The sequence below is a fragment of the Struthio camelus genome, chromosome 9 (assembly GCF_040807025.1).
Source record: "Struthio camelus isolate bStrCam1 chromosome 9, bStrCam1.hap1, whole genome shotgun sequence".
Taxonomy (NCBI): Eukaryota; Metazoa; Chordata; class Aves; order Struthioniformes; family Struthionidae; genus Struthio; species Struthio camelus.
The window spans coordinates 3,571,767-3,598,309 of record NC_090950.1 but is presented as its reverse complement, the minus strand read 5'-3'; the positions used below and the strand labels follow the sequence as shown (position 1 = coordinate 3,598,309).

Genomic DNA, 26,543 nt, shown 5'->3' with positions numbered 1-26,543 from the left:
TTGGTAATCAGCCAGTGTTGGGATGATGCAGAAGAAAGTTCAAGGATAGTTTGATAGAGGGCTTTGGTCTGATTACAGTGCCAGTGTTTTGCTTATCTTATCTCTAAATGGAAACCTCTTGTAGCAGTCAGGGGGTAGTTGGGTTGTCCCAGGTTGCCCAGCTGTTAACTGTGCATCTCTTCTGGGTCTCTCTGCTTCTCTGAGCCCTTATTCTGCATGAACCTATGTATTGTTTCTGCTGAAATTGTTGTAGGTCTGTGTGAAATGGCTGGGATCACCACCGGGAGGTGAAACGAAACAATACGTGGTTGTGTCAGATTGAAATCGGGCTTTATGAACGCAAGACTGGAAATGACCTCCTGGGTCACTCGAGGTTATTCTCGTGCTATCACAGGAAACCATATCATGCAGTCCCTTTCACAAGCTTATTATGCTTAAAGTTAGCTGACTATTTTGCCTCCACTATAACTTTTCAAAGGCCCTGCCAGAGCTTTACTAACGGTTAAACTATTTAATATCAAGTCTAAATGTATTTGTGGACAGCTTCTGCTGCTTGTTGCCTTCTCACTGATGCAGTTTCTCCAGGGTTTGCTTCCTATTGATGCATTTAGAAAATGTAGTCATATCTCTGTGCTGCCTTGGCTTTACTGAAGAAATGTGCCAAGTTCTTCTCACCATCTCATGTGAGATAGGCAGGAACTGTGGTGTAGATCCTGTTGTTCCAGCCTGAATATTGTCATGAGTAGAGTAGATACACTGGCAGCGGTGTTTTGGGGTGATATAAGCTCTTTCTGCACTGTTTACTAATATCGTTTTGCCACAAGGATTTTTCCAGTCTGGATCAAGCCTCTAAACGTTGTAGCGTCTAAATGATGTAGCCAAAACATCCTATGGAAAAAGGAGCTCAGATTATATTGCTAGCTCCTTGGCCTGTAACACTGGCCAAGTGTTCTTCTGTGGTCAGCTGAACGCTATATGCTGTGGTTTCATGCACTGTACTTACAGTGGTATCTTTTAGTGCAAAGATAAGTAATAGAAGTAGAATAGCTGCCCTGTTTTTTGATACAAAATCTGGCTTATTATGCACAGCCGTCATGTTTTAGTTTTTGTATATTTGACTCATGCTGCATGGTAGAAGTTGAGCGGGATGCCGAATGCCGTGACAGTCGGGTATGGAACATGTGGGATGTGTTTGGCACCCGAGGAGAACTGGAAGGCACTGTGGTACTAACACATTTGCCTCGATTCTGGCAAAACTATCATTAGTTAAGCAATGGTGATATTTAAGCACTCATCTTTGTTCCAGAGCTCTACTGAGTGGAGACAGTTTAAGCAGGGCTACTATTTCAAGCCATCAGCTGCTGCAGGAAGCTAAGCCATATTTATAATGATTTTGCAGCTGTCAGAATTATGAAGGCAAAAACATCACTTTCCGAGAGACCATAGGCCACATTTCTGCAAAAAAGGGTGGATTAGGGATGGCTCAGTAGCACAGAATCTCTGGAGTCTTGACTTCAGCCTCTGTGGGATGGGTCTCTGTCTTAGTGACTACATTTAAATTTGAGGAAGGCTAGCAGATAACAAAAAATTTCTGAGAGAATCGTTGAGCAAATATTTCTGGTGCTGAAGAGGCACCATCAGCTCCATTGCCAGCTTAACATGGTCATGTAAAGCTAACCCAAGGGTTCTGACCTGACTTCTGCTGGATACGCGTGTGTCTAACCCTTCTTTCTGAGAAGCCAGCTCAGAACGTGGATGTGCATCTGGAGGGAGAACACACTTGACTGCAGCCTCCTTCTGAAAAGAATAAAGCGCTCTTAAGTGGTCCAGTGAACGGCAGACCAAAACATACGCTGTGTTAAGCCTGTGCATGAGTTTTGTGTTGGACTGTGGCCAGACTAATCAATACATTGTACAACCAGGTTTTACATGCAGTTTGTTTGTTCTTTTTTATTCCTCGATTTTGAGACCAGCAGTAGTGTGCAGGTTGTGCTTGTTATTTTTGGTAATCAATGCCTTGGAGAGATGTACGTGCCTCAAGTCTTTTCTCAGAGGCAATAGGCAAGAGATGGTGATGGTTACCAGTTGCTTTTGATCTGCTTTTGGAAAGGCTGTATTTTGAACAAGCCATGCGCCCAGTTAGTCATCTACAACTTGTTGTTTATTGGGAACAACTCATGGTTGGCGGTGGTGGAATTTCTTTTCTGCAGGACGCTTCTGTTTCTAAAACTTCTTTTGTTTCAAATCAGAACCTAAAAAGCCAACGTTTCTACTTGACCTATGGAATTGAATTGGTACAAACAGAAACAAAGCTGAGAGTTGTGGTGTCGATATGATAATGCTGCAACAAGAAACTGATGTTGAAATTCATTTCTAAATACATTGGAACTAATTGAATTTTTTTACTTAAACTATTTAAAATCTTTTTCTTTTCTTTAACACATTGAAATGAAATGGGTATGTTCCTGCAGGAGACTTTTGTTGGGACAAATTGTTTTCTATCAGCAAACTTGTTTCAATTTTTTTAACCGGACTACTCATAGTTTTGGGGAATCTTAAGAGCTGCGTGAGCAGCGCATCTTGCTTAAGCCCTGCATTGTAGCTCTCTTTGTTAATCACCTCCGGCACTTAGGATTGAACTTTGAGGACTGGCCCACTGTCGAAGTGTGATAGCCACCCACTCGAGTGCAGCAGTTACAGGACATGGCTACTGCGTGGAAATGACTGGCCAACGTCGACACTACAAGAGTCCATCTTGTAGGCTCCATCTTGAACAGAAGCTAACACCTTCTGTTCCTACCTCAGTGGTGCAATCAAAAGTGTCTCTTGTATCGAGTAACCTCATCTAGAAGTTATGCTCCCACCCTCACTCCAAAGGGAGCACCTTGAACAACGTCTTTGCAAAGACCCAACACAACTACGGAGAGCCTCCTTAAGAGAGAAGAAAGGGGAGGAGAAAGCATTGCTCTCTGGCTGAAGCAACCCCACCTCCCAGTTATTTCATCTTCCTTACAAGGCTAAAGCTAGAAGCTGTCCTCTGCCTGCCTGGGTCCCTTAAAAGCAGCAGAGCAAGCCCCAGGATCCCGGTTGAGCGCCACCCGGGATGCGGACGCTGGTAGAGATGGTGTGAGCCCCGGGGACTGTGGAGCAGCAAAGGCTGGTGCTCTCCAGAGGAGAAGTGTGACAGGATCTCTGAATCCTAAACCAGGTGCTCACTGATGCAGATCTTCCAAAGACGCATGAAACCAACCCCCAAAAGAAATCACTGAGAGGGGGGAAAGTGCAGCAGGAGAGGTAAATATATTTTTCACTGGGAAAAGCATAAATAACTGGCTGTATTGTAGTTAAGATAGATGATTGTAAGTGATTGGCTAAAACTGAGGACTGAGGAATAAATTTACTGCCATCTGACTCTGACTTCAAAAGCAGCACTGGCTTAAAAAGTCAGATCAGCACAATTATTTGGGCGACTGAAGAACTGTGAATTGTCACTTTAGGCATTCACACCTGAAAACTTTCTTAGAACCTGCTTTTCTGTTTTACTCTCTCTGCTGTTGCTAAAAGATGTGGAGAAGTAGTATGTACATTGGTTTTTTTTTTTTTTTTAAGTTTAAAAAAAAAAACAAGCTGCAGAACCAAAACCTAAACTGAGAATAACATGTACAATAAAGAGCAGTCTTTCTGTTTGAAGCTAAGTACTAGCAAGGCATTTAAAATGCTCCTGTATTCCTATTCTTGCAGTACTTCAGTGCTGTCTCTTCAGAAGGATCCATGAGCTGGAATGTCTGTCTGCAGCTGGTTGAGGTTATTGTAGCTGGAATTTGGGATTCAGTTTTTTTCCAGATTTAATCGAAACAAGCTGAGGTTGTCTACACATTCTATGGATTGTTTCCACGTTCTAACCCTCTAGTCTCTCTGAAGTGTAATTGCAGCACTGCTGCCTGAAGTAGAATAGAGAAAACACCTTGGTAGTTCAAAACTGCTGCTCTTCTGTGGGTCCAGCTGCCAGTGAAAATACGAGGCGCTGAAAGACAGGAAGGTTTGGCCCCTTGTCTGTAAGATGCACTGAGACAGATGTTTAGTAAATATGATACTACTGACTTCAGTGTCACTGTAAGGTGTAATGGCTGGGCTTCTGGGTTATGTCTTTGTAACCCTAGTGGACTTATAGATGCTGTAATTCACCAGGTAAAATGAAAGACTAGCCTTTTGAGAATAGCTGCTGGAAGCTGTGAGAGATCAAGAGACCAGTGGATTACTAAACGGCACCTGCAGAGTCTTGTCTAAGGCACTGGGGCAGCCTTCTGGCAAGTGCACGCTGATGTGCTCAGCAGCCAAGGATGGAAGTGCTACGCCGTTCCTCAGTCTTTGCTGCGGAGGTGATGGAGGTTTTTGACCGGTCTCCCACTGATAAGGAGCTTGTGTCCCAGGCCAAGGCTCTCTGCAGGGACTACATAAATTCCAGGCTGATTCGAGCAGGTGTCAGCTGGAGCAAACCTGAGTACAACGCACCAGTGCCTGGTGGTAAGCTGGCTGAGGTGTCCACCATACTGCTGCGACTAGGTAAGTCCCTGTGGGTATGAACAGGAACTGTGAGTCTGATCTGGAGCAGTTCAGACCAGGCTAGGAAGGGCCCCATGATCTCTGCAAATGTTAGGTGCCAAGAGGTTTTTCCTGTGATGAGATCAAGACTTTTGTTCTCTGCTGTACGCATTTGAATTTATTCTTGGCGATCTTCCCTGAACAACTCCTTTACCTGTGTCTTTGTAGGCCCTTGGAGCGTTGCTCAGCCCAGTGATTCTGCAGAGCTTCTTTCTCCAAGGACTTGCAACAACTTAAAGGCATGATACTGCTCAATAAAAAACCAACAACAAGCTAAGGTTTTTTTGGAGTTGCATAAGACTCCAGCTGTGTAAGAGTTTTAGTTCATTCAATAGTTTTTCTCAGCTTGGCGTTTTAACGGGTCTTGCAGTGTTTTCTCCAAGACACAGGTCAATTGGCTGCTGTGACACAGCCCAATTTGGTGTCTGGTAGAGTACTCCTAGCTCTAGACTCTGGCTTCATCAGCTGCTCACATAGTTAGTTGCTTGCCCGACTGCAAGGATGTTTAGTTTGGAGGGAGCTGCTTAGACCACGTGTACCAGAGATTTTGTAAAAGCTGTTTTTCAGTGAGTGCACTGTATTTAATCTGTCTTTGCCTACCTGAATCATTCATTGCCCCATTTGTCACTGAGGCAACTGTTAAATCTTCTGTGCTTGGGGTAGCCGTACACATGTGGCAGATCTTTAGTACAGGGACCTTTGCATAAAGCTAACATCACCTAGGTGTTTTTGTGCAGGAAGAAAAGGATGCCCATCTAGGCACAAACGGAAAAGGCCTGGCAGTGACTTGTTCAGTCATGATACCTAACAAATGCCTGGAAGACTGCCTTGGCAGGACCTGGGGGGCTTATGCAGTGGGCATACTTTGGATGTGGAAGTGCGGAGGAGCTGGCTGATATTGGCTGACCCATGCTGCCATTCAGTGCCCAAACTTTAGCTAGCCACTCTCATTGCCAAGATGCTGCTGCAGAGAGAGCAGTTTTTGAGGAGTCCTGTAGAGTGTGCTGGGCCCAAGTGGTGCGTGATGACATTGCCTGGAATTGTGCTTGTACCCTGAGCACCTTCTAGGTGCTGACAGTTGCCTCAAATTTTTTACCTTTTTTTTTTTTTTTAGGTCCTAGCCTCCCCTGTACTCAAGTAAAGCCATTTATCTTTTGGGATCCTAGTGCCCTCAATCTTGGAGGTTGATTCCAACATCCCTTTTTGCCTGCAGGCTGGAATATTAGTTCATGTCTGACTTGGAAACGACAATTAATATTTGCATCTAATTTAATTACACCAAAGTTCAAATAAATCTGTAGAGGCAATACTGAACTGGGCCTAACCAGCTCAGGACCAGGCTGATCTTCCCACTCTTTCCCCTTTCTTTCTACTTCTGTTTGATGTTATCTCAAATTTCAAATTTCTTTTTTTTTTTTTAAGGCATAGCTTTTTTTTTCTTTTGACTGACTTCTCATTCTTTTCCCCTTTTCTCCCCTGTGCTGACTCCTTTTTTTTTTTTCTTTTTTTTTCTCTCCTATTTTGGTTTCCCATGGCTTTTTTGGTCTTTGTTTTCTGTTCTTCTCTCAATCTCACCGCCATTCACACTGTCTCTTTGGCCCTCCATTTTTTCTCTACCTGACTTAGCGGCTGAGATTTGATTGCCTTCAACCAGATCTTCTGCGGGTGGCCAGGAGCATGTTAAAGGGCAAGCAGGTGGCAACCTGGATCTGAAGGCCTCTTATGGATGACTTTCCTGTTACTTATTCATGTCCAGATGGAAAGATTTGGCTGATAGTCCTAGTCACTTGGCTCCTTCTCTGAACAAATCTGTTTGGAGAGAACCATGGTACCCGTGCAACAAGAAGAGGGAACAGTCCTTCCTATGAGAACAGAGAGTTATTTCCATCCCATTTGTTCGTAACCACCCCCTGCCACATGGCTTGCTCCTTTCTTTTCCCTGTTGTTGCCATAACTAATACAAGGCAATGTGGTATCCGGTCACCTGCCAGGAACTGTAGTCTTACAAAGCAGTGCAACAAGCCAAACCAGTTCTTGCCCCGTGATGGTTCTTCTGAGAACCCTGGGGAGATGAGAAGTGGGGGTATTTCCTAGTCCTCTTGTGTATGCCATGGCAGTGGTGAACTGGCTGGTGGGGTTAAAGGGTTCCTGGGCTCAGGAAATGCAATTGCGAGGCCTGGGGGAGTGAGAGCCCTCCAGCCCAGCGAGGCTCGGCACTAATTAGTGGAATTAGCTAGTCAGAGATGGTAAAACCTAATGGTGTGGCCAAATGAGACACCTCAGACTAACCTGCCACATGGGCCATAGGTCTATTTTATCTGAACTTGTCTCTCCTATGGCCAAGGCCTGGACAAGTGCTCTTTCACCTCCGCACTGAGTTCCTGCATATGGAAACTGTCACTGCTGCCCTCCGTGAGTATGGGTGGAAGAAGGAGGAGAAGCACGCAAATCGCTCAAAATGTTGCAGTGTGCAATGAGACACCTGAACACGGAGACAGAAGGGTGCCACCAGGATCATGTGCTGCTGGAAAAGTCCTGTGGCCTCCGTGGTAGGGAATCTGAGTAACCCTGGAGCTTCTTTGCTGTGTTTTTTGTTCCCACTCTGTTCTTGTCTGCGTTGTCTATTGCTGCAGGGCAGGGCCTGTTTTACTGGCATGTGTGCCTCCAACCAAAACTGGGCCCTGATCTCATCTGAGGCCTTCAGGTGCTGCTTGTTACAAGCTGTGCCTGTGGCAGGCTACTAGCTCTTGATCGCAGCACCCTCCTGCTTCCCATACATCCTTCTCGGCTAACCGAGGGCAAGGCTATCCCTTTTTTTTTTGTGGGGAAGCCTGTGTTTCCTGTGGGGCGAGAAGAGCTGTTGAGGAGTGTAAGTAATGCTCCCTCTTATCAGGGCTGCCCATGCATCTGCAGGGTTTCCTCTTGCAGTCAGATTGTGTGGTGCAATCCTGCACGTACAAATGGCCAGAACGCTTTATTTGTGGAATTCTGTAAAATTGAGGTTTGTCCATTTTTTTTCGCTGAGTGCCAGTGACCAATTTAAAGGCTTAAGATTCAGTAGCTAGCGGCTCTATAACAAACTCATGATTTGGATGACCTCCTCCCTTTTGGTTCCTATGTAAATGATAACATGACATTTTCAGGAGGATCTGGCACCCTCCGACTGGGGCAAGTCATCAGGGTCTTGCAGTGGGGTCTAAAGATGTTTTGACAGCTCTCCTCTTCCCCTGGCTGTCCCAGAGCACTCGCGTGCAGTAGAAGGACGAGAAGTTTCCATCTAAATGAGCAAGTGGGGACCTCCGTGTACAAAGAGCCTTGATCCAATGCAGTGGGAATTCTGCAGTGCTCCTACAGCACTGCTCACTGATATTTTAGCCCTACGTTTCAGAGGATGTATGTGCAGAGGATGTATCTGCATGATAACTTTGAATCTATTTTAGCCAAACTGACAGAAGTGAAGATCCTCCTCCGAAAACGAGTACTTAATAAAGGAAAAAGACCTAATTTATGTTCCCAACAGAGGAAAATCTCTTGCCTGTGCGCAGCCCTCAATAAATATCTGTGAAGCCCTGTAAGGAGTCTCACTAGAGAAACAAATTCACTGAAAAACAGGCTTTAATAATGTTACTGCTCAAAAATTATTGGTTTTGCTATAAGAGGAAAGCTTTCCTGCTGATGCCCAAGCTCCAGAGCACAAACCTAGAGGGGGAGGGGATTCTCTGCTTGTCCTTGGTATTTCCATCTTGGTCTTCAAGCTAACCTAACACCTCCAACCGTTTCCCAGCTGGGGAGAAAACCACCTGGAGGTGAAAGCACATGTTGGTGTGTGTCAGGAACCTTGTTGCTGAGGAGTCATCCAGGCAAATGAACATGCATTTAACCATTTGGAGGAGAGAAGGAACTCCAGGTCTTCGCTCTGAGCCTGTTTTAGTGTGAAGTAGCTGAACCGATAGTCTTTGTTCCATCAATATTGTGCAGCTCTGGGTGGGTTCTTGGCTTTCATCAGGCTGCAGGATGCTTGAGTCTCACATCTTAAGGTTTTTTTTGTAGAAATCTTGGTGTTGAAAGCAGTTGAATCTCACTAAAGCATGCATAGATGCACATGCCCGCTTTTCACTTATGATAAAGACTGAGGTGACTTTATTTATCTCAGGCCAGTCTCTTGTGGACTAAAGGCAGGCACTGGCTAGACTCTGACTTCTGCAACTGGCCTGGGAACGTAATCTGTATCAGAGATTACTGCAGCCAGACCAACAGTCCAGGTCCCCTGCCTGTCCCCTTTCCCTTCAGAAGTCCTGGGCACAAGGGCTATTAGGAAACAAGAGAGCAGGTGCCAGGGGAGTTACATCTAAATTACCGTATGCGCTCTTGTTGCCTTTTAAAAATAAAGCGGAGGTGGGGATAAGTCTCTGTGGCTGGAAGGGCACATGGGGTGGCCCCAGCTGCCATTCCTGCATGGTTAGAGCAGCGCATGATGTTCTGCGTGTTGACTCCCAACTGTTGGTTTCCAGGGGATGAGCTGGAGTACATCCGCCCCAACGTCTACCGGAATATCGCCCGCCAACTGAACATCTCACTGCACTCGGAAACGGTGGTCACGGACGCCTTTCTGGCAGTAGCTGCACAGATTTTCACCGCAGGTACTGTGCCCTGACAGATACACAGACAGGGCTGGGAGGAAAAGAACAAGATGGGGCTGACTCCGTCAGAGACGGCATGTTTCTGGAATCGCCTGCAAGGTGGGGCCTGATTTCTGAAAGAGCTATGGGCAGTTTGGCAGCATGCCCTGCTTTAATGATTTAATGAGAGCTCCTGTATGCTCTGTTGTTCTGGCAGGGAAATGCCCTATTTTATATATCCTCCTGGCAGGTTCTCACTCCTTCTAGAAGGCATCTCCCGCCCTTCCTCGTTAGGAGGTGGTGTTACCTCATTGCACAGGGAGGTCACTCATTCCAAGCTCCTTTGCTCACCGTTGGCAGCCGGAGAAGATTCATTACATGGGAGTCTCCCTAATTCCAGCTCACGTTGCTAATGCTAGGAGCCAGAACTAACTCTTCACAAGGGAGTTCCCCTCTTTCTGGCTTCCTTTCCCCCAGCAACAGCCAGAACTGCAATGGAGCCTGCTCCTTGCAGCTGTTCTCTTCCTTTCTCGTAGGCAGGAAGGCAGGAGCCTTGGCCTTCCAGGCTAGTTGTTCCCAAACAAGCAGGTGCTTTGAGCTTTCTTGCTGCTTAGACATGACTGTTCTGCTGCTGCTGTTTGGCTGATCGCAGCGTTTGTTAACAAAAGCGAAGATATCCCTGTGCTGTGTTCCTGCAAGGGAGCCTTGGCCTCCCTTGAAAACAGTCTCTGCCGGTGCTTCAGCCTCTCTGCCTGTGATTGGGAGTGCAATGTGGGGAAATCGAGGGAGGAGAAAGGAGATTTCATTTTGAGGTCACTCATGGATTTGAGTAAGGCAAGCCCTGATGTAACTGGGTTTTCTACTATGCCTTGTTGTGTTGTCTGTGGAAAGGACAATGGATGTTAGGGACTGGAAACGTCGGTGTGGTTTGAAAGGAGAGGACCTGAAGCAAAGCGAGACTGACACCTGCTTACTAGCAGCAGAGTAGTGCGAAAACACTGGAACCAGTGGCACTGACATGGGAAGTGTCAGAGGAGGCAGTGATCTTTGTTACTCTGGAGGTAGTTGGGACAGGATAGAAATCCATGTTTCTAATGTACTTTTGAATAGGCTTCCTCACTCAAAAACTCCTCATCTTACGCTCAGCTACACATCCTTAGGGACAAGAACTCTGTGGGGAGCACTGACACTCTAGGGAAACCCTATGTTGAGATCCTGGCCTTAGGATTGGAAGTATGTTGTGATACAGAGCACAGTTCCTCTCCAGAACAGCAAGAGATGACAAAAGAGATCTGCCCGAGAGGAACTGCTCGGGGTTGTATCAAGAATAAAGCAGGGCTCCCAGGAAGGTCTAGCAAGGCGGATTTACTCCCTGGACCAGGGAAATCAATGCTGTGTCGTAAAAAAGGATGGAGCTGGATTCCAGAGCCAGTACTGCAGCCCTCAGCATCCTTCAAAGTATGCCTGGAATGCAGAGATTGCCTGTGTGCTGGGCTGGCTTGGGAAGCTGTAGGGGCTCAGAAGGCAAAAGCTGGACAAATACAAGAAGAGTGTCAGAGCACGGCAGGGTTCAGGTGTCCTGTCTTGTCACTTCAGTGCTGAGCTTTGCTTGCTCCAAGGCTTACAGAAAACAAGGCTCAAGTTTGCAGGCTCAGGTATTTGCCGTATAAGTGAGTAGGTTGTGTTCTTAGATGAATATAGCTGACTACATCAGAACTTGCCCATCTGCAGTACCGAAGCAACACGGGGACGTAAGCCAGAAAGGAGGATGGCTACAGGTAAATCCAATGTGTATTGAGTGGGTCATTGGGAGAGTTGCATTTTTTAGTATTCTTCAAGTTTCCAGTTAATCGAGTTAAGATTAATGTTTAAAATGTTTTCATTGGAAGTAAAGCTAGACATTGTAACTCTGGGCTCTAAGCTCAGGGTTTGCAGGGGATCTGGTAAGAACAGGAGCCTGAGCCTCAGACTTTTGAGGCTGGCAATGCTGCAGCCTTTAGGAACAGTGTCAAAGTCTGGGCCCAGACTCTGGCTCTGTTGCCAGAGCTATCTCTCTTTTGTGAACTTGTGCTACATAAATTGCTGGCAGATGGCTGGCAGCACAGGGGATGGATTCCAAACCTTCCCTGTGCTGTAAGATCCATTTTCTTCTCTCTTTCCCATGTCTGCCTTGAGATCAACTAACAGGACAGCCGGTGAGCGCGAAGCTCCTGTTGTGAATTCAATCCCTTACTTTTATCAGTTCATTACCTTGATTTCTCTTGCTGGAAGACCGCTGAGCGACAGAGTGGGGGAAAAGTTTGCTGATTTTAACATTCCAGAATCCCAATTGCAGTCTTGAGACTCAGCATTTAATGCTAAATCCAGCAAATCAAGAGCTGGCTGTGGCAGCCAGACATTCATTCCTTATTTTTTTTCCTAATTCAGAGGAAGGAGGCTCTTATTCAGCAGAGGCAACCAGAGAGCTCAAATGCGGTCTGAGTTTTCAAGCCAATTACTGACAGCTCAAGCATTTGAGCCTGTTTTTAACAGTCCAGTTTATTAAGAAAACAACTGCAGTTTGACATTCCAGTGTCCAGACAGTCTGGGGAGCCCCCTTTAGTCACTCACAAGGCCGGTCCAACAAGGTGGGATGCTTTGAACTTATCTTGCTGGAGAATTTTTTTCTTGAACCTTTTTTTCTTCGCTTCTTCTAACAGTCCTCTTCTTGTTCCCCAGTTTGCCGCAAGGAAAAAAGGTTGCGTTGTAGCCAGCGCAGGTCAGGAAGTACTGTGGCACTAGCTAGCTGGGAGCTTGCACTCACACTGTACATGGCCTCCCTCCATGCTCTGGTCTGGTTTTGAATCATCATACTGTAGCTCTGGCTGAGCTCACTTGCTGTCCACGTTGTCCATAAGTCTGGACTAAGCACAAGTTCTGGGTGGACTTCTCAAGAGGGCAAGTCTGAGGATGTTTGACACTTCCATCAGGGCCCGCTGCATGGATGAATGGGACCGTAGCTGAGTTTACAGAGCTGTCAATGCCTAGTTATCTCAAGCTTGGCTTTTCTCTGGCATAGCACGGGCAGCTGGAATCCAGATTACAGCAATTAACAGCTGAGAACACAGGCAGAAAGTGAGCAGATCACAGGACATGGTAGGGCTAAAGCTGTATTTCATGCCCTTGTCTCCGAACAACCTGTTAGGTGCACAGGGCGAGGACGGTCCGTGTCTGTGCGGAGCCTGGCACCACAGGGCCCTGTCCTGGGCTGGGCGTTTGAGGATTGCAGCACCATCCACTTGGGGGTTACCCCTCCTCTCTCTGAGCAGGCGCTCGGTGCCTCGCTCCTGCTCTGTGACAATATCACCGTCGATTCTGTGCCTTGACATGTGATCCAAAACTGTTCTGGAGCTGGCAGAAGACTTTCCACTGACTTTAACAGACTTTGGATTTAGAGCCTGGCTGAGCTGGCATTTGCCTTAGCTGTTTCAATAAGCTCCAGAGGGAAGAGGCCACTTGGTGGAAGAACAAAAGAGGAAAAGGCAGACCCATTTTTCTCCAGAAGGGATTTCATCCTTTTTATACTGTTGTAGGTGCTAAGGGATTTCATCCTTTTTATACTGTTGTAGGTGCTAGTAGGTCTTTAATCAAGAATGCTTGGGCTGCAGTGAACCCTGTAGAACAAGGGACAGGGATGCATGGTTAACAGGTGGTCAGGAGTAAATGCTTTCCCCTGCAGCAGCAAATGCTGTTTGAAAAAGCATCCCACGGCTGCCCCATCATTTAGGCCTTAGGAGGCCTTGCGTGCATCCCTCTTGGCCTCTTTCCCTCCGCCGGGGGGAAGTATATTGTGTCTGGCTGCGTTCTCCCAGCCGTTGAAATGTGGCACTTGATCATGTTTCTCTTTGGTCTGATTTGCAAGTTATACTTTGATGCTGAGTGGGGCAGAGGGAAGTTTATTTGAATAACCTTGGAGAGCGTGTGCAGGGTGTGTGTGTTCGGAGACTCCGCGCGTTCGTGTCACATGGCTTCCCGACTTCTCCGCTGCAGCCCACAAGCTGATATGCAGTGGGAACACTTTCAAGAGCAGTCCTTTCTTGCTAATTCGTTTTCCCCTGGGCTCGCCAGTGTTTACATACCTCAAGCTCCGCGGCTGGCCTTGAGTCTGCAACTTGTGTTTCTTATTTTCTAAGACTCCTTCCAAGCGGCTTTTCACATTTTCTGCGTCCTTTTGAGCTGATGCTCTTGTTCCATCTCTGTGGGGAGAAGTTTTCAGGACTTTCTCTGTTTTAATCGCTTCTTTCTGGACTGGTTTTCTGTTCCCTCCTATCTTTAGCTCCCACGCATGCTGGTCTGCACAGTGGGAATCTGTGGATAGATTGTTTCTCTCCACCGCACTTAGTGATGAGTGCCCTTGTTCCCCTAGTGTGGATGGCAGCCAGACATTTTGAGGAATTTGGAGTGAGACAAGGAGTTTTCTTTGCTTGTATGTAGTGGCCAGAAGCAATTCCTGCTCATGCTGAGGGATGCATCAAGATAGTGTCACCCTGGCCCTGGCCTAGATTTTACAGAGGAGCAGAAACAGATGTTGCCTTGACAGTAGATTGTGCTCCTCTACCCCTACCAAGGGGATCCCATGAAGAGAGAAAAATGTATGCAGCATGTGCTTTGGAAAAGGATAGATGAGAGGCTGCTCTGCCCTGTTCTCCAGCACTGCACCTGCTTGAGGCTGAGTGGGCTGCTGGAGCCGGCCTGGGACAGACAGACAGGCCACAGGCATGGCCCAGTGCTTGGTCTAGAGCAGCTGTTGTAGATATCTGTTTTTCCCTTGCTTGAAGGTTTTCCTACAACATCTTGACTGAACAGGAACGTAAGATATGTCCTGCTGGGTCAGATCAGGAGCCCAGTGGTTCAAGCCAGCTAGCTCTATCTTCTGTCTCTAGCAGTGGCAATAGGAGGTTCCATGTAAAGAAATCATAGGAGGGGGAGGTTTTCCTTCCCTCCCACCCTAGTGGCTCGGCTTTTCCAATAATAGCAAAAGCAGACATAAAGATTGGTTTGACCTGCATAAGCATGCTCTACAATGAGGAGGAAATGGGAAGTGACTGCCGAGACCTTCGCATCCATCACCAAGAAAAGCACTAGCCAACAACCTGGGCTCTCTCTACGGTCTGCAGGAAATGGAGACAGGCTGTGTGTGCTGGGGAAGTGTTCACCTTGTGCAGGCCCTGCAGCAAGCACCAGCAAGTAGTGACTTTGGCAGAGAAGCCAAGAACACAAGGAGCTTTCTCTGCATTCCCCGAGGGAGGCAGTCTTTAGACTGACAGGTTTGTAGAGCGGACCACTTTGTTCTGTGTTAGGGAAATCACAGAACCGCAGAATGGTTGAGGTTGGAAGGGATCTCTGGAGATCATTTAGTCTAACCGTTCTGCTCAAGCAGGAAATCATGGTTCTCTTGAGCCTTTACCTTTCATAGGTTGTAAATAGACTTTTCTTCCCTTGGAAAAAGAAACTTGGGTTTAAAACAAAGTTAATCAAGATGGCAGTCATCTTTCTCTGCCAGGGTGGCCTCAGCTCTCATCTTAGCCACTGCCATATAAATATCTCAAAGCTGGTGGACTTGCTTCAGATATGTAAGTAAGAGCAGTGTTAGTAAAAGCTTAAGAATAGGATGATGAATTCTTTCCTGAAATTTTGGGTGACTTTGGTCCATGCATGCAACTCAAAAGAAACAAAATGCAAGGAGACAAATTTCTGCAAGGAAGGAGGATGGGTATAATCGATTTGCACTAAGGCTGGGCATCAGCCAGTTGAGGCTGTGGTCCAGAAGAATGTGACCAACGAGAGATTACCTTTCCAAGCCTCTCTCATTAGCTGGAGAGGTATTGACCTGAGACAGAATAGCCTCTTTCTGCTAGTATAATTTACCAGGAGAAGCCCTCTGTCTAAGGTTTTCTCGTGTGAGTTTTGTAGCCTCTTCTTGGTTCGCTTTGCTGGCTGTCATGGTGACACACAATGTGAGAAAGATAGATAAATAGTGTGAATACCACATAGGCAGTGAACTTCCTGAGTGACAGCTATGGGCCACAAGGCCTACTCAGGAAAATAAAACCAGAATAAAAAAACCCAACCAACTTAGCTATATTAATAATTTCCTTCTGGTCTTGGAGATAGCGAGTTGGCAAAGGACAGAGGATCACAGGGGACTCTGAACCGCTGCAGAGTTATTGTTGTTACAGGCTTCGCAAGAGTATCTTCTGTAGATTTGGATCTCGTATCAGTCATCAGTGGACAAATGGCTTTGCTTGGAACAGTGAATGGATTTTCTTCAGTCTAACAAATCTCATTCCTGTGGTTGGCATTTAAATAGGTTTTTTAAAGTTTTGCACTTAAAACTAGAAGTGTTAGCGTGAGCCTCACTTTGGAGGCGTTAAGTGGAAGGATCATTCTGTTGACACTTGTATGTATTGTAAAGGGACACGGGGAGCTGCTGCAGTGTGACTTTTAAGCCCCACCCTGTAGAGAGAGGTTCTGGGTGCTTAGGGATTTGGGAATGATATGAAGGAAAGAGGCAGCGACTTTGATTCATTCAGCTTGTATTTAAGGATTTGCTTTCCTAGCTGATAGATTGCTGAGCATATCCAGTTTCTTGATCATGTTTTTAACCCCTTCTACTCCTTAGATATACTGACTGAAATCCTTCCTTCCTCGCACCTGTTTTCTTTCTGGTCGCAACCCAGTGAGAGCAGTTTTGGGTACTTTTAAACTTCTGAAACTTCACCTGACTTCTGCCTAAGTCTGGGACAGACCTTGGACAGACTCCACAGGAATTTGACACTGTAAAATACTTCACAGCATGCTTGTCAAATACTGCTATTCCAGATAGTAAAGTAAGGGGGCAATTAAACCTCCTAGCAGAATCAAAGGAAATCCGTGTGCTATTGTGCTGCAGTGGTGCTCCTGCATGGGAGCAGAAGGGTTGCGTTTCCACGTCACTGGTCCTGATAAAAAGCCTGATGAGGGACTGCTGGCTGCAGTGTTTCAGCATGGAAGATTTATGCCCAGTGGCACTGGCAAAGTGCGGGGGAGACCCAGGGAGGTTGGCTGGTACCCAGAGCTGAGCTCATGGCTGTGGGGCACTTATCACTAGTGCGAACAGGAAGATGACTGCTTCTGGGACAACTTCCATGGAGCATTCACTTCTGGCAAGTCCACCTTGCAGGAAGTTCTGCTTTACTGGAGATTAGATAACTGACTGACATTCCCTTCCCTGCACTGCCCTCAGTGGGCTGTGTCATGTTAAATATTACAGACAGTGTCACCAAACTCTTGAAGGTGCCTGCCTTTCAGCAGGAGACTGAGGCATACTTCTTAAGTCAAGGAGGCCCCCAACCCTCTTGGTCTCCCTCTTTTGTTCTCATGTCATGGTAGAACTGACTGTGAAGATGCTCATCTCTCACGTGCTTTGTGTGTTGCTTTGGAACAGTCTCCTTTGATCAAAAGAAAAAATGGTAAAGCTTTGTCTTCAAGGTATAAAGGGCTGATGGCAAAAACTACAGGTTGCTTCAACCCTTTGAATCCTGTCTCCTCCCAGGCAGCATGTCCGTGGCTGAGAGTTGACAGTAATATAAACAATGGTGGTGCACATCTTCCCTACTTTGGTGACGCCTTTGGACCGCTTTCTGCGAAGCTGTGCAACCAGGGCTGAGGGGGGATCTAAGCGTTTCCAGATCAGATTACTTCTTTCTCCTTCTCCAGGTAGAGAGTTTTCCCTAATCCAGCTCCCCAGGTTTCTGGTCTTCCATGGGAAAGCATGCAGGACTGTGGCTGCATCCCAACTCGGAGCAGTAGGCACTCAGAGCAAGCGCGTTTAATGAGGGAGAGCTGTTTGGTACTGTGCTCTTTGACTGCCCGAGGCTGAGCCGTGCACGCATGTTTGAATCTGAATGTCCTCTATTCTTCTCATAGGCATAACGTGGGGCAAGGTGGTGTCCCTCTATGCTGTGGCAGCTGGACTGGCTGTGGACTGCGTGCGACATGCGCAGCCAGCTATGGTTCACACCATTGTGGACTGCCTGGGAGAGTTTGTCCGCAAGACCTTGGTGACGTGGCTGAAAAGGAGAGGAGGCTGGGTAAGAGATACTATCTGATCATGCTTACTTCTATCCACACATGGACATCAGAAAATATCCGGGTTAGTGAAAGTGAGTGTCTACACTGCAGCTTGGGCTTTATGCAGAAGGACCCTGAGTGAGCTTCTCATTCGTCCTGTGGCCACCACCCTCCTACTTCTGTTAGCCTCCGTGTTACTGCTTCATGCTTCACCAGCTATTACAGTCCTCAGCTTCCTGCATAACTGTGCCAGACTAATTCAATCCTGACCTGCTGATGTCTCTTCTATTCCTGTCCTTAACTTCTCTGGAGCTGCCAGCCAGGCATAGCAGGAGACTGCTTGGGCGGCTGCTTTCTTGAAAGTGGATAAATGAAGCTTGCCAACTAATTTCACCTTTCAACTGCCCCACAGCTGCCCAAGTCAAGGGTTAGTATATTAATGTAACTTCCACTCGAGAGAATGTTACAGGGTTATTAAAACCTGGTAGTTCGTGCCATTCCTGACCTGGCCCTGGCAATGCTCTGTGAGTAACTTCTGGTGTAGCTCAAGTGTAGCTCAAGTCATGGCATGCTTGCCTTTTGAAGAGCACTAATAGCACCAATCAATGGGGCCTGGCAGTGGAAGGGCTCTTGAGTCTTTCACTGGTCTATGCTGAAATTGCGTGTAAGGCACCGTGCTGCTGCAGATTGGTGTGCGGTATAAACACTAGCTGGCTTTAAGCCTCGGACTTTTTAGGTTATCTCTGCAGCCTATGGGAAATGCCATGGTCCTGCAGAGGACAGGTCAGAGTAAGAGCTTTATTTAGGTGTCTGGCTGTTCCGTAGCACCTTTCTAGTGACCTCCCCAGAAGCCTGAGATGGCTGGTTAGCTGTTTTAGATGTCAGAAGCTGGGTGATATTTGTACGTCTCTTGGTCTCTGGGCCTATCTGGCAGGAATAGAGACACTTGTTGGAGACGCATAGCCTGAAGCACTTTGGAAGAAATACTGCCTGGCAGATGCTGCCTGGAGTTAAATATTCCTATGTGACACCCCAGAGCTCTTGGGACATCTTGTTCCCTTTCCAAACTGAGCCACAGCAGCAAAGTTCCTCCCTCCCAAGAAGTGGTATTTATTCCTGAGCTGTAAGAAAATGGGAAGGCACCCCTCCTCTTTCAGACCCGGAGGGTGGTTGTTTCCAAACTGAGTCTTGGACCTCCGTGCTGAGCCTTTCCAGGTGTGCCTGTAGCAGTTTTAGTGACCTGAGTTCTCCATCCTCTATCTGAGAGAGGGCAGCTGGGAAAGTAGTGACGTTCTGATTGTGGATCCCGTGTGTTTACTACCTGTCATTGCTGCCTTAAGTACTCCATGCCCTCTCTAAAACTTTGTGTGACCTTGAGGCAAACTGGGTCAGGGAACTGTTTAGTCGGGCTGAAAAGTAGCCTTTGATTTGAATACCCTGATCTGATTCGTTTTGTGGCTGCACAAACAGTTGTGCCAAGATAGAGAAGAGGATATCCTGTGAAAGAGGCTGATTAAGTGGCCCGGCTCCTGGCTATGAAATCCCTGCCTTAGTATCGCTGTGAGGCTGACTTTGAAGTAGGTAACTGTAGAGCTGGTTGAAATGTTTTCCCTGGAACAGTTTTTCCTTTGGAAAAAACCAGTTTCATTAAAATTGAAATGTTGCATAGGAGTGCATCTCCTCCTATTCTCCAACTGAATTTCTCTTTGTTTTGATAATGTGCATGCTTTGATAAGTTAACATCTTGTTTTGATTTTTGTGTTACATTCTTGGACTTCAAAATGAAGTGTTTTGATACTTCCAAATGGATGGGTTTTTTTTGGAATGGTCGTTGTGTAGCACATTTCCAACATTTTAATGAAAGCTACCTTCTAACCAGAACTGGTTCTTTGCAGCTGAGGAGAAAACTGCTGCCCCGCTACTTGTTCCACGTGCCATTCGTTCCTCTTTAGCTGGCTGGTGCATATAGCCATTGGACTGTGGTGGTCACAGCCTGTTTCGAGTATCCTTACCAGCAACCTTGAGCTGCAGAAAAGAGACACCTTCCCTCTAGAAACTCCTTCTGTCTGTGGGGAGACTGTAAATCCTGTTGCCATCTTGTCCTATGGTTCCCTGAATGTTCCTCCCCTCGATCTAGGCACTGCAGCATGAGATTTCCCAGCCTTGTTCACGAGGGAGCCAGAACGCAGCAGCTTTGTACGGGAGACCCTTTCATCTACTGCCTGACCTAGCTGTTTGTTAGTTTGTCTTGGCACGGAGTCCATGTTTCTGCCGTGCACATGGTCCCAATCTCTTATGCATCAGCGCAGGTTGAGGCTGCCAAGAGGAACTACCGTGCTCTGAGCTTTTTTCAGGGAGGCCGATGTGGAGGTCTTAAAAAGGCTTTTGGAAGCCTCCAGTCAGCAGTAGGTTTCCATAATCCTCCTTTATATGGCAGGGAAAGCCCCTCCAAGAAAACCCAGCCCCTCCAAGAAGACCCAACCCCTCCAAGAAGACCCACCCCCTCCCAAAACCCAAAGCCTCTTAGGGGAAACAAGAAATATTTAACCCTTTGAGGTATCATCTGCCCCTGGGAAGAGTTTGCAGCCTCAGTAGTGGCTTTGCAGTAGAATGGAAAGGATTTTAGCAGCTGTGCCATACATTTGCTACAAAGAAGAGTGCAAAGCTTGAACTTGTTTGATGAATAATTAACAGGCAAGGATCAAACTGCCATCGCAACAGCTTATCACTACCTCACAGGACTGAAAGACTTATTTAATGAAGCAGTTTTGAAATATTCAATTCCAGTGTCTTATCAGGTGTGTTTTATCTGGATAACAATAGTTGAGGCAATTGCTACATAGCTGAGCAATTTTATTTATTTAAGCAAGTGCCATACCAGTTGGTAACATTTGGATTTGCAGGACTTTCTAACTGAACAGAAAAGTCTGTCTACAAATCCTAATTTGCAATTGGTCATTTAATGGTTTGAACAGGGAAATGATATGCTCCATGTTTGTGGCTCTGTTCAGGGATAGCCTTGGCAGAACTGACTCCTGCACTGCTACTTACTGAAGGTGGCACAGTCAGGCCACTGATAACCTATTCAGACTGATTGCTGTGGTGCATGTGCTTCTGACAGCAGCTCCTCTCAATGAGCCACAGTGAGGTGGTTGCCTTTGGGTAGGCTTTAAGGACTTCACACTTTCTCCTCTGGAAGTTACCACTCTACAGCTGTAATCGACCCAGTGTGCATATTTGGTCCTGGCACTTGTTCATGTGAGGCACTAAAGCTAGGAGCTAGTTCATCTTAGGTTTCTTAGTGCTCAGCTCCCCTAACATTGGAATATCTCTGTACGGATGCCAGTCCATCGTAACCTCTCTTGACTAAAGACGCAGCTTGACACCCTTGCTGGAACCTAAAATTGGGCAGGCTGAATCAGTTCAGGCTTTTTCCAATGCAAAGTAAGGTGGATTTGCTAAGCCATCACTGAAAGCATTCCGATAGACCTGTTTTACTTAAAAGTGGAGACGATATACTTATAACCACTGGTACTACTTCGTAGCAACTTCTACTATGGTCTAACCTAGCTGTTTGCTAGCTTTGTGTGTGCTTTTGTAGCTATAGGCAGCAACATTTCCATACCGTGGGAGCACCCCGTGTGCTGCTTCAGCTTCCTCTTGTCATCCTGTTTCCCCACTTCCTTGTGCGGCTGTATTTGTTCCTCCTGCAGTCTCCACTTGTGAGTTATTCATGGGCTCAAGGTCTCCTAGGGCTCCTCAGAGAACAGCGATGCAGAACGATTGGGGGTGCCAGCATTTCAGACTTCCTTGGGAGGGAGGAACAGCTTAGAAGGTTGTTGAGGCTGCTGTTGGCCAACCTTTGACCTGTAGATGACAGAGAAATCGGTTAATGTTGCTGTATTTACTAACCAGACACCAGGGATTGCATTCGTCCCTTCCATCCTCCTTTTTGTTTTCTTGTAGTTATTACCAAGGCAAGTAAGTTAGGTTCAGCTCACTGATGTCCTGAACATATACAGAAACACTGGAAAGGATTATAGGAATATTTGGCCGTTTTTATGTTACATTTTACTCTCAGATCTGGGGTTATGACTTTATTCTGTTTAGTCAATAAAAAGACTCATGTCGGAAACCAAACTTGGAGCCCTGCTGAGCTAAGCTTGTAGAGAAAAGACTTTCAGGGCTGATGAATATTTGCCCTGCTTGTGACATGAAACCAAATTCTCCTTCACATATGCCTCCCAGTGATATTTCTGAAAACCCTCTCAAGTTGACTTGCTACTGGCATGCCCTCCATTACAGAACTGCAGTCCATATCTCCTTGTCTTAGGCTGAAGTTTAACCACAAACTTGGTTATTTTTCTCATACAACCTTCGTTTGTTTCTCCCACCAAAAGATGCAGTTTTCTGTCATCTGTGTCCTGTTCACTTTAGCCCTCTGGATGTTTTCCACCTTCTCCTCATATTGCCAGTCGAGATCCTGTCTTCATGAATTTGCTGGACTGTTGTTATACTTCTATTCATTGCGGGCCAGCTTCCATTCCTGTTAATACTTGGAACCAGCTGCCCAAGCGATCTTTAAATCTGACCCACGCGTCTGGGAGGCATCTCTGCCAGCATACACATTTCCACAAACAAAGCCTGCATTACTTAGGAATTAAATTGGGGTTGGCTTGCCTGAATGAGTTCCAAATAAAACATTAAGGCAAGAGGAAAAAAGTGCAAGCAGCTTGAGCTGATATTAAACAGGACAACCTCTGGGAAGCATCTTGTCCATACGGAAAAGGATGAGAGTGCTGATATTGCCAAGGCTTCTTTGCTCTTTTGAAAAGAGAAGAAAAGGAGTTTCTTTGATTTTGCTGTTCAAAATGCTGAATGCTTGCAGTCTTTCTGTAGCATTTCTTTTCCTCTGTGTGGCTGCAAAGGGGATACTTCTTGTTGGTGCAGGATGAAGAAAGTGCCTTTTGCAGAGCTCTTGAGCCTGATTTAATAACTTGCAGTGCATGGCAAGGCCAGAGCAAGTGTTTGGAGCTGGTTGCGGGATGGTGCCGCAGAAGTGGTGGGGTGCCCGGGGGTCTGCAGCGGTGCTGATGGGGTTCTGTGAGCGTCGTTCTGGGCATCCGTCATTGATGATCTCCGTTTGCTTCCCTTTAGGCAGACATCACAAAATGTGTGGTGAATACCGACCCCAGCCTTCGCTCTCACTGGCTTGTGGCTGCCATTTGCAGCTTTGGGCACTTCCTCAAGGCCATCTTCTTCGTCCTGCTGCCTGAGAGATGAATCCGAGCTTCTAACTGCAGCCCCGTACCCGTCTCCTCCCCCATTCCAGAAGCGGTGGTGACAGCAAACTCTGAAGAGGAGGAAGAGAAGAAAAAGCTGGGACAAACAAAAGGCTTGTTCTCCTCTCCCTTCAGCTGTGAGCGCCCGATCAACCACGGTCTCCTTTTTGCAGCCCCAGGAGCCTTCTCTTCTGCTCACCATTATCCCTTCAAGAGTCTTGTTTTCCTGGGTGACTTGCGTGCAGCTTGGACGATGCCAGTGCCTGGGCAGACTGATTGCAGCTGTGTGCAACGTGGGCTGCCGGACCTCCATTCGTTAGGATCGTGTTGCACACCTTGCGCTAATGCCAGGCAGAGGGGAGGAGGAAGGGGGATGCTGTTGGAATAGCAAGTGCAGAGGGGGAGGGTCCCTCCTTTGCTCAGTGGAATTTCCCTTCCAGCCCTGTGACTCGCCTTTGGTCCGTTCTTCTTGTTATATTTGTGCTTAAGCTCTGTCTCCTCCTTTATACCTAACTGTGACTTGTTGGGCTCTCTCCACAGCACTGAGTGGTTGAGGGAACAAAGCAGTTGTGGCTTTTCAACATGATGAAGAACGCACCGTGGTCAGAAGCTTCCCTCGCTGAAGTATCTTGGAAACCACTGAGTGGCTGCGTAAGGGGTAGGACTAAAGGGCAGTTGCATTTGAGGTGGTCAGTAAGCATGCTTCATGCCCGCTCTGTGCTGACACACGCCCTTCCAAACAGCAGAGCGAGGGCAATGCCTTCAGACAACAGCTCAGGGGTTGAACGTTACAAAGAAGAGAGAGTTTTTCTCCACTGAGATGCCAGCAGAGCTAAACCTGCAAGTAGAACTGGCTGGTGGGGTGGAGGGGGGACGTGCAGGATTTAGGGCAACCATGAGCAAGCTGTCTGATGCTTTGAAGGGGGAAAGCTGCGTCAAAAGCGCCTGATCTATGTTTCTCCTTTAACGTCTTCAGAAGTACGACTTGCCGTCTTCCGTTGTGGCAAACAATAAAAGAAAATAGGTGGTGTTTCACTATCGCAGAGGGTATTGTATTTGCTTCCACAGTTAAAAATTCCAAAAAAGGCCAGACCAGTGCAGAGAGACAAACACTCAGTCCATGCTAAAAATACTCTGGCTTTTCCCCTGGTAGAACGTGTTAACATGTTAAAACTGCAATTTGCCTGGTTCATGCTAGGATTTTAACCCGTGTTGGTAGCACATGTCAGAAACACGCTGTTTTCTCTGATAGAAGCCAGGCCTTGCTGTCATCCGAAGGGGAACGCCGTGGAGTCGCTTCTCAGCAAGAGCCTCCCTGCAGCCCCGCTGCTAGCTGCTTTGCTCCCAAGAGCACGGTGTTGCAGAAAAACACTATTTTGTGTTAGGTTACATACGGCATTATAGGGATTTTTTGGCTTTATACTGCTCTACTGAGCATAAGTACAGGGCTCAGCTTTGCCAGCAGTACTGCACCCGCGGTGAACCCGCTGTTTTTACCAGCTCAGTTTACGGAAGCTCTTTTAATATCTTTGGAGAGAAACTCGTGGAAAACGAAACAACCCTCCGCAAAGAACCCTAACGAAAACTCACCCAAAACAAGAAAACCCCACTTTTTAAAAATTTATGTATTGAAGCTGTGTGCTGCTTTCGACTTTGTCTAGACAGACTTTGGCTACACAGCAACAAGTTTGTGGGGGGATTTATACTGGCAAAGTTCCTAGTGTTGGATGCAGCTTACGTTGCCCTGCGGGTTGTGCCTTTTTGTTTGTTTGTTTAGAGCTTGCGAAAGTTCCCCAAACAAAACCAAGCTGCCAAAGGACTTTTTTTTTTTTTTTTTCTATTTTCTTTTTCCCCTTCCCCTGCCCCAACATAGCTGCATCAGCATTAGGGCTTTTGCTGGCATCTCTCCTGTTTGGGTTTTTTTTCCCTTAGCTTCCTGATAGCTCTCGGTGTGCAGACTCAGTTTGTGTATAGTTTACTTGGTGGACTAATTGCGGTTTAAGCAGCGGGAAGAGGGTCTCTTCTGATCTGGAGTAGATGCAGTAAAGCAGTACGGTTCATTGTAGGGCAATGCAGCTTTGTTTAGTTTAGTTTTTTTTTTTTTTTTTTTAAGGGCCTTATCAAAGACTGGAGTTAGTTACGATTTCTCGATCGGTCCCCTAGAGCGTTGGCAAATCTGGAGAGAGGCGTCCCTGATTGCTGGAAATACCCACGTTGTGTGCTGACTTTGACAATTTAGCAGCTGGTAAAATCCAGCTTGCCTTGTCATGACTCGTGTTTTATGAAGTGTATATGAGTTAATGAACCTAACACAGTCCAACCCTGCAACTGCCAAGACCTTTCTCAACTTAGATGCTGTTTTGGAATGTAATACTTCAGGCTGTGACTGCTTTTGGAGTAAGCAAGTGAAACCAAATGGACTGTTAAGGAACATAAAGAGTTAAATACACCAATTAAGTCAGTTTAACAAAAAGATAAGGCCAATAAGCCAAATAAAGCAACACTGCTTGGAAGGAATGTGTGTGGGTGGGAAGGGGGTGACATGCACAGGCAGCCACAGTTTCTAACAGGAAACTGCTGAGAGTGAAGAGCTGGTGAAGATGCCCGTGAACGGGTTTCAGTCCCAAAATCTGGTGGCATTCGTATAGCCTGGATTCTGTGGAGAGTTTGGGATTCCCAGGGGTTTCTCTTGTGTCCTTTTTCAGAGTCAAATGCAAGAGAGCCAGCTGGGAAAGTGATTTAGGGAGAACTTGGACCAGCAGTTTCCACGAGCTTGAGTTCTTCAAGCCAGACTTCTCTGGCTTTCTGCTTCCTTCTTGCTTCCGCTAGGCCCTGCAGTGTACATAATGGAGCTCCTTGAAAGGTGAGCTGCTCATCTTTCCCTTACGCTTTAAAACCAGCGTGATGCTACTTTTATCCTGCTTGCCGAGTGGGTGTTTCTCGTGTGGAAGAACTGCAGTGGGCTGCTATAGGTTGAGCCTTAAGGTGCGGCTCCCACGAAGTGGCAACTCTGCAACCACCGCCGGCTCTCTTTCTTATTTTGGCCTGGAGCTTTGGGAGCCGCAAGAGCGTGCCGGCATCTGCTCCCATATGACTTCTCGCTCCTTGTGCAATAGCGGCACCAGTGCTTGTCTTGCTACCAAAATAAACAGCAAACAGAATTACACCCAGAGTGTTGTGCGTTTGGGAAGCAACAGTCTCGAGCCTGGTTCAGCCAAGTATTTATGTTGCGTTCAGTTTTAGCTGTAATATTTAAGCATCTCAGAGTACTTCCAGAGGTCCTTTGCAACCTCAGATTTTCTATGGTTCTGTGATTTTTCTTTTCCTTCCTGCGTTCTGGCCAATCCTACCTGAGAGGGGAACGCAGGGTTGGCTATGTGTCGCCCTAATAAACGTTTTTCTTTCATATGACTGGTAAAGGTCCTAGGAGTGTGTCTAATTTATGTAGCTGCTAAAGAAAACCGAGGGTGTAAGTACCAAGATTATTACCATTGTGCTTTTTTCCTATTGAAAGCCTAATTGTTGTTCATCTTCCAGCTTCAAAAAATGAAATCCCCCCAAACAAGCCATCTCACGTTTCTTACCAGCGTTTCCAGTCATCTGCTTGAGAACACTGATCAAAGTGAATGCTGCCTTCGTTTTTTTTTGCTCCCATTTAACGCTTTAAGTGAGACTTACCTAAGCACCAGCTGTCTTGGTGGGGTCATCCCCTCTCCCCACTAACCTTCAAGTCCGCTGGCCAGTTTTGGCCCCGTGCTCTCCCCGGCTCAGCCCGGCAGAGGAGGCACCCTCTGGTAGCACAGGGGAGCTTGGCTGCTATTTGCCCCGTTAGGCAGCCATCCCTCGGCACACATGGGGCTAAGATCCAACCAAGCTTTTGGTGCCTCTTGCTTTGCTGTCACGCCAAAAAAAAAAAAAAAAAAAGCTGGGGCGCAGGGGGAAGCTGAGC

At 46.8% G+C, this 26,543-nt stretch overlaps 1 protein-coding gene across 2 annotated transcripts; it reads left to right on the top strand.

The window, feature by feature from the left end:
• Positions 1–2,991: 2,991 nt before the first annotated feature.
• Positions 2,992–26,005, top strand: BOK (BCL2 family apoptosis regulator BOK). Of its 2 annotated transcripts, none has more exons than XM_068954349.1 (5): positions 2,992–3,294; positions 4,189–4,563; positions 9,114–9,242; positions 17,169–17,332; positions 22,474–26,005. In XM_068954349.1, the coding sequence occupies exons 2-5, from the start codon at positions 4,341–4,343 to the stop codon at positions 22,492–22,494; spliced, it is 537 nt and encodes a 178-aa protein (XP_068810450.1). In that variant the 5' UTR covers positions 2,992–3,294; positions 4,189–4,340; the 3' UTR covers positions 22,495–26,005. The 2 variants fall into 2 exon arrangements, with proteins under 2 accessions (XP_068810450.1, XP_009688829.1); XM_009690534.2 differs by having other exon boundaries at positions 2,994–3,294; positions 22,470–26,005.
• Positions 26,006–26,543: the final 538 nt, after the last annotated feature.

Excerpts from the sequence above, each read along its gene's own strand:
- BOK (XM_009690534.2), top strand. The coding sequence starts at position 4,341 with ATGGAAGTGCTACGCCGTTCCTCAGTCTTTGCTGCGGAGGTGATGGAG. Across the intron at positions 4,564-9,113 it reads CACCATACTGCTGCGACTAG|GGGATGAGCTGGAGTACATC; the intron begins GTAAGTCCCTGT and ends GTTGGTTTCCAG. Across the intron at positions 9,243-17,168 it reads TGCACAGATTTTCACCGCAG|GCATAACGTGGGGCAAGGTG; the intron begins GTACTGTGCCCT and ends TTCTTCTCATAG.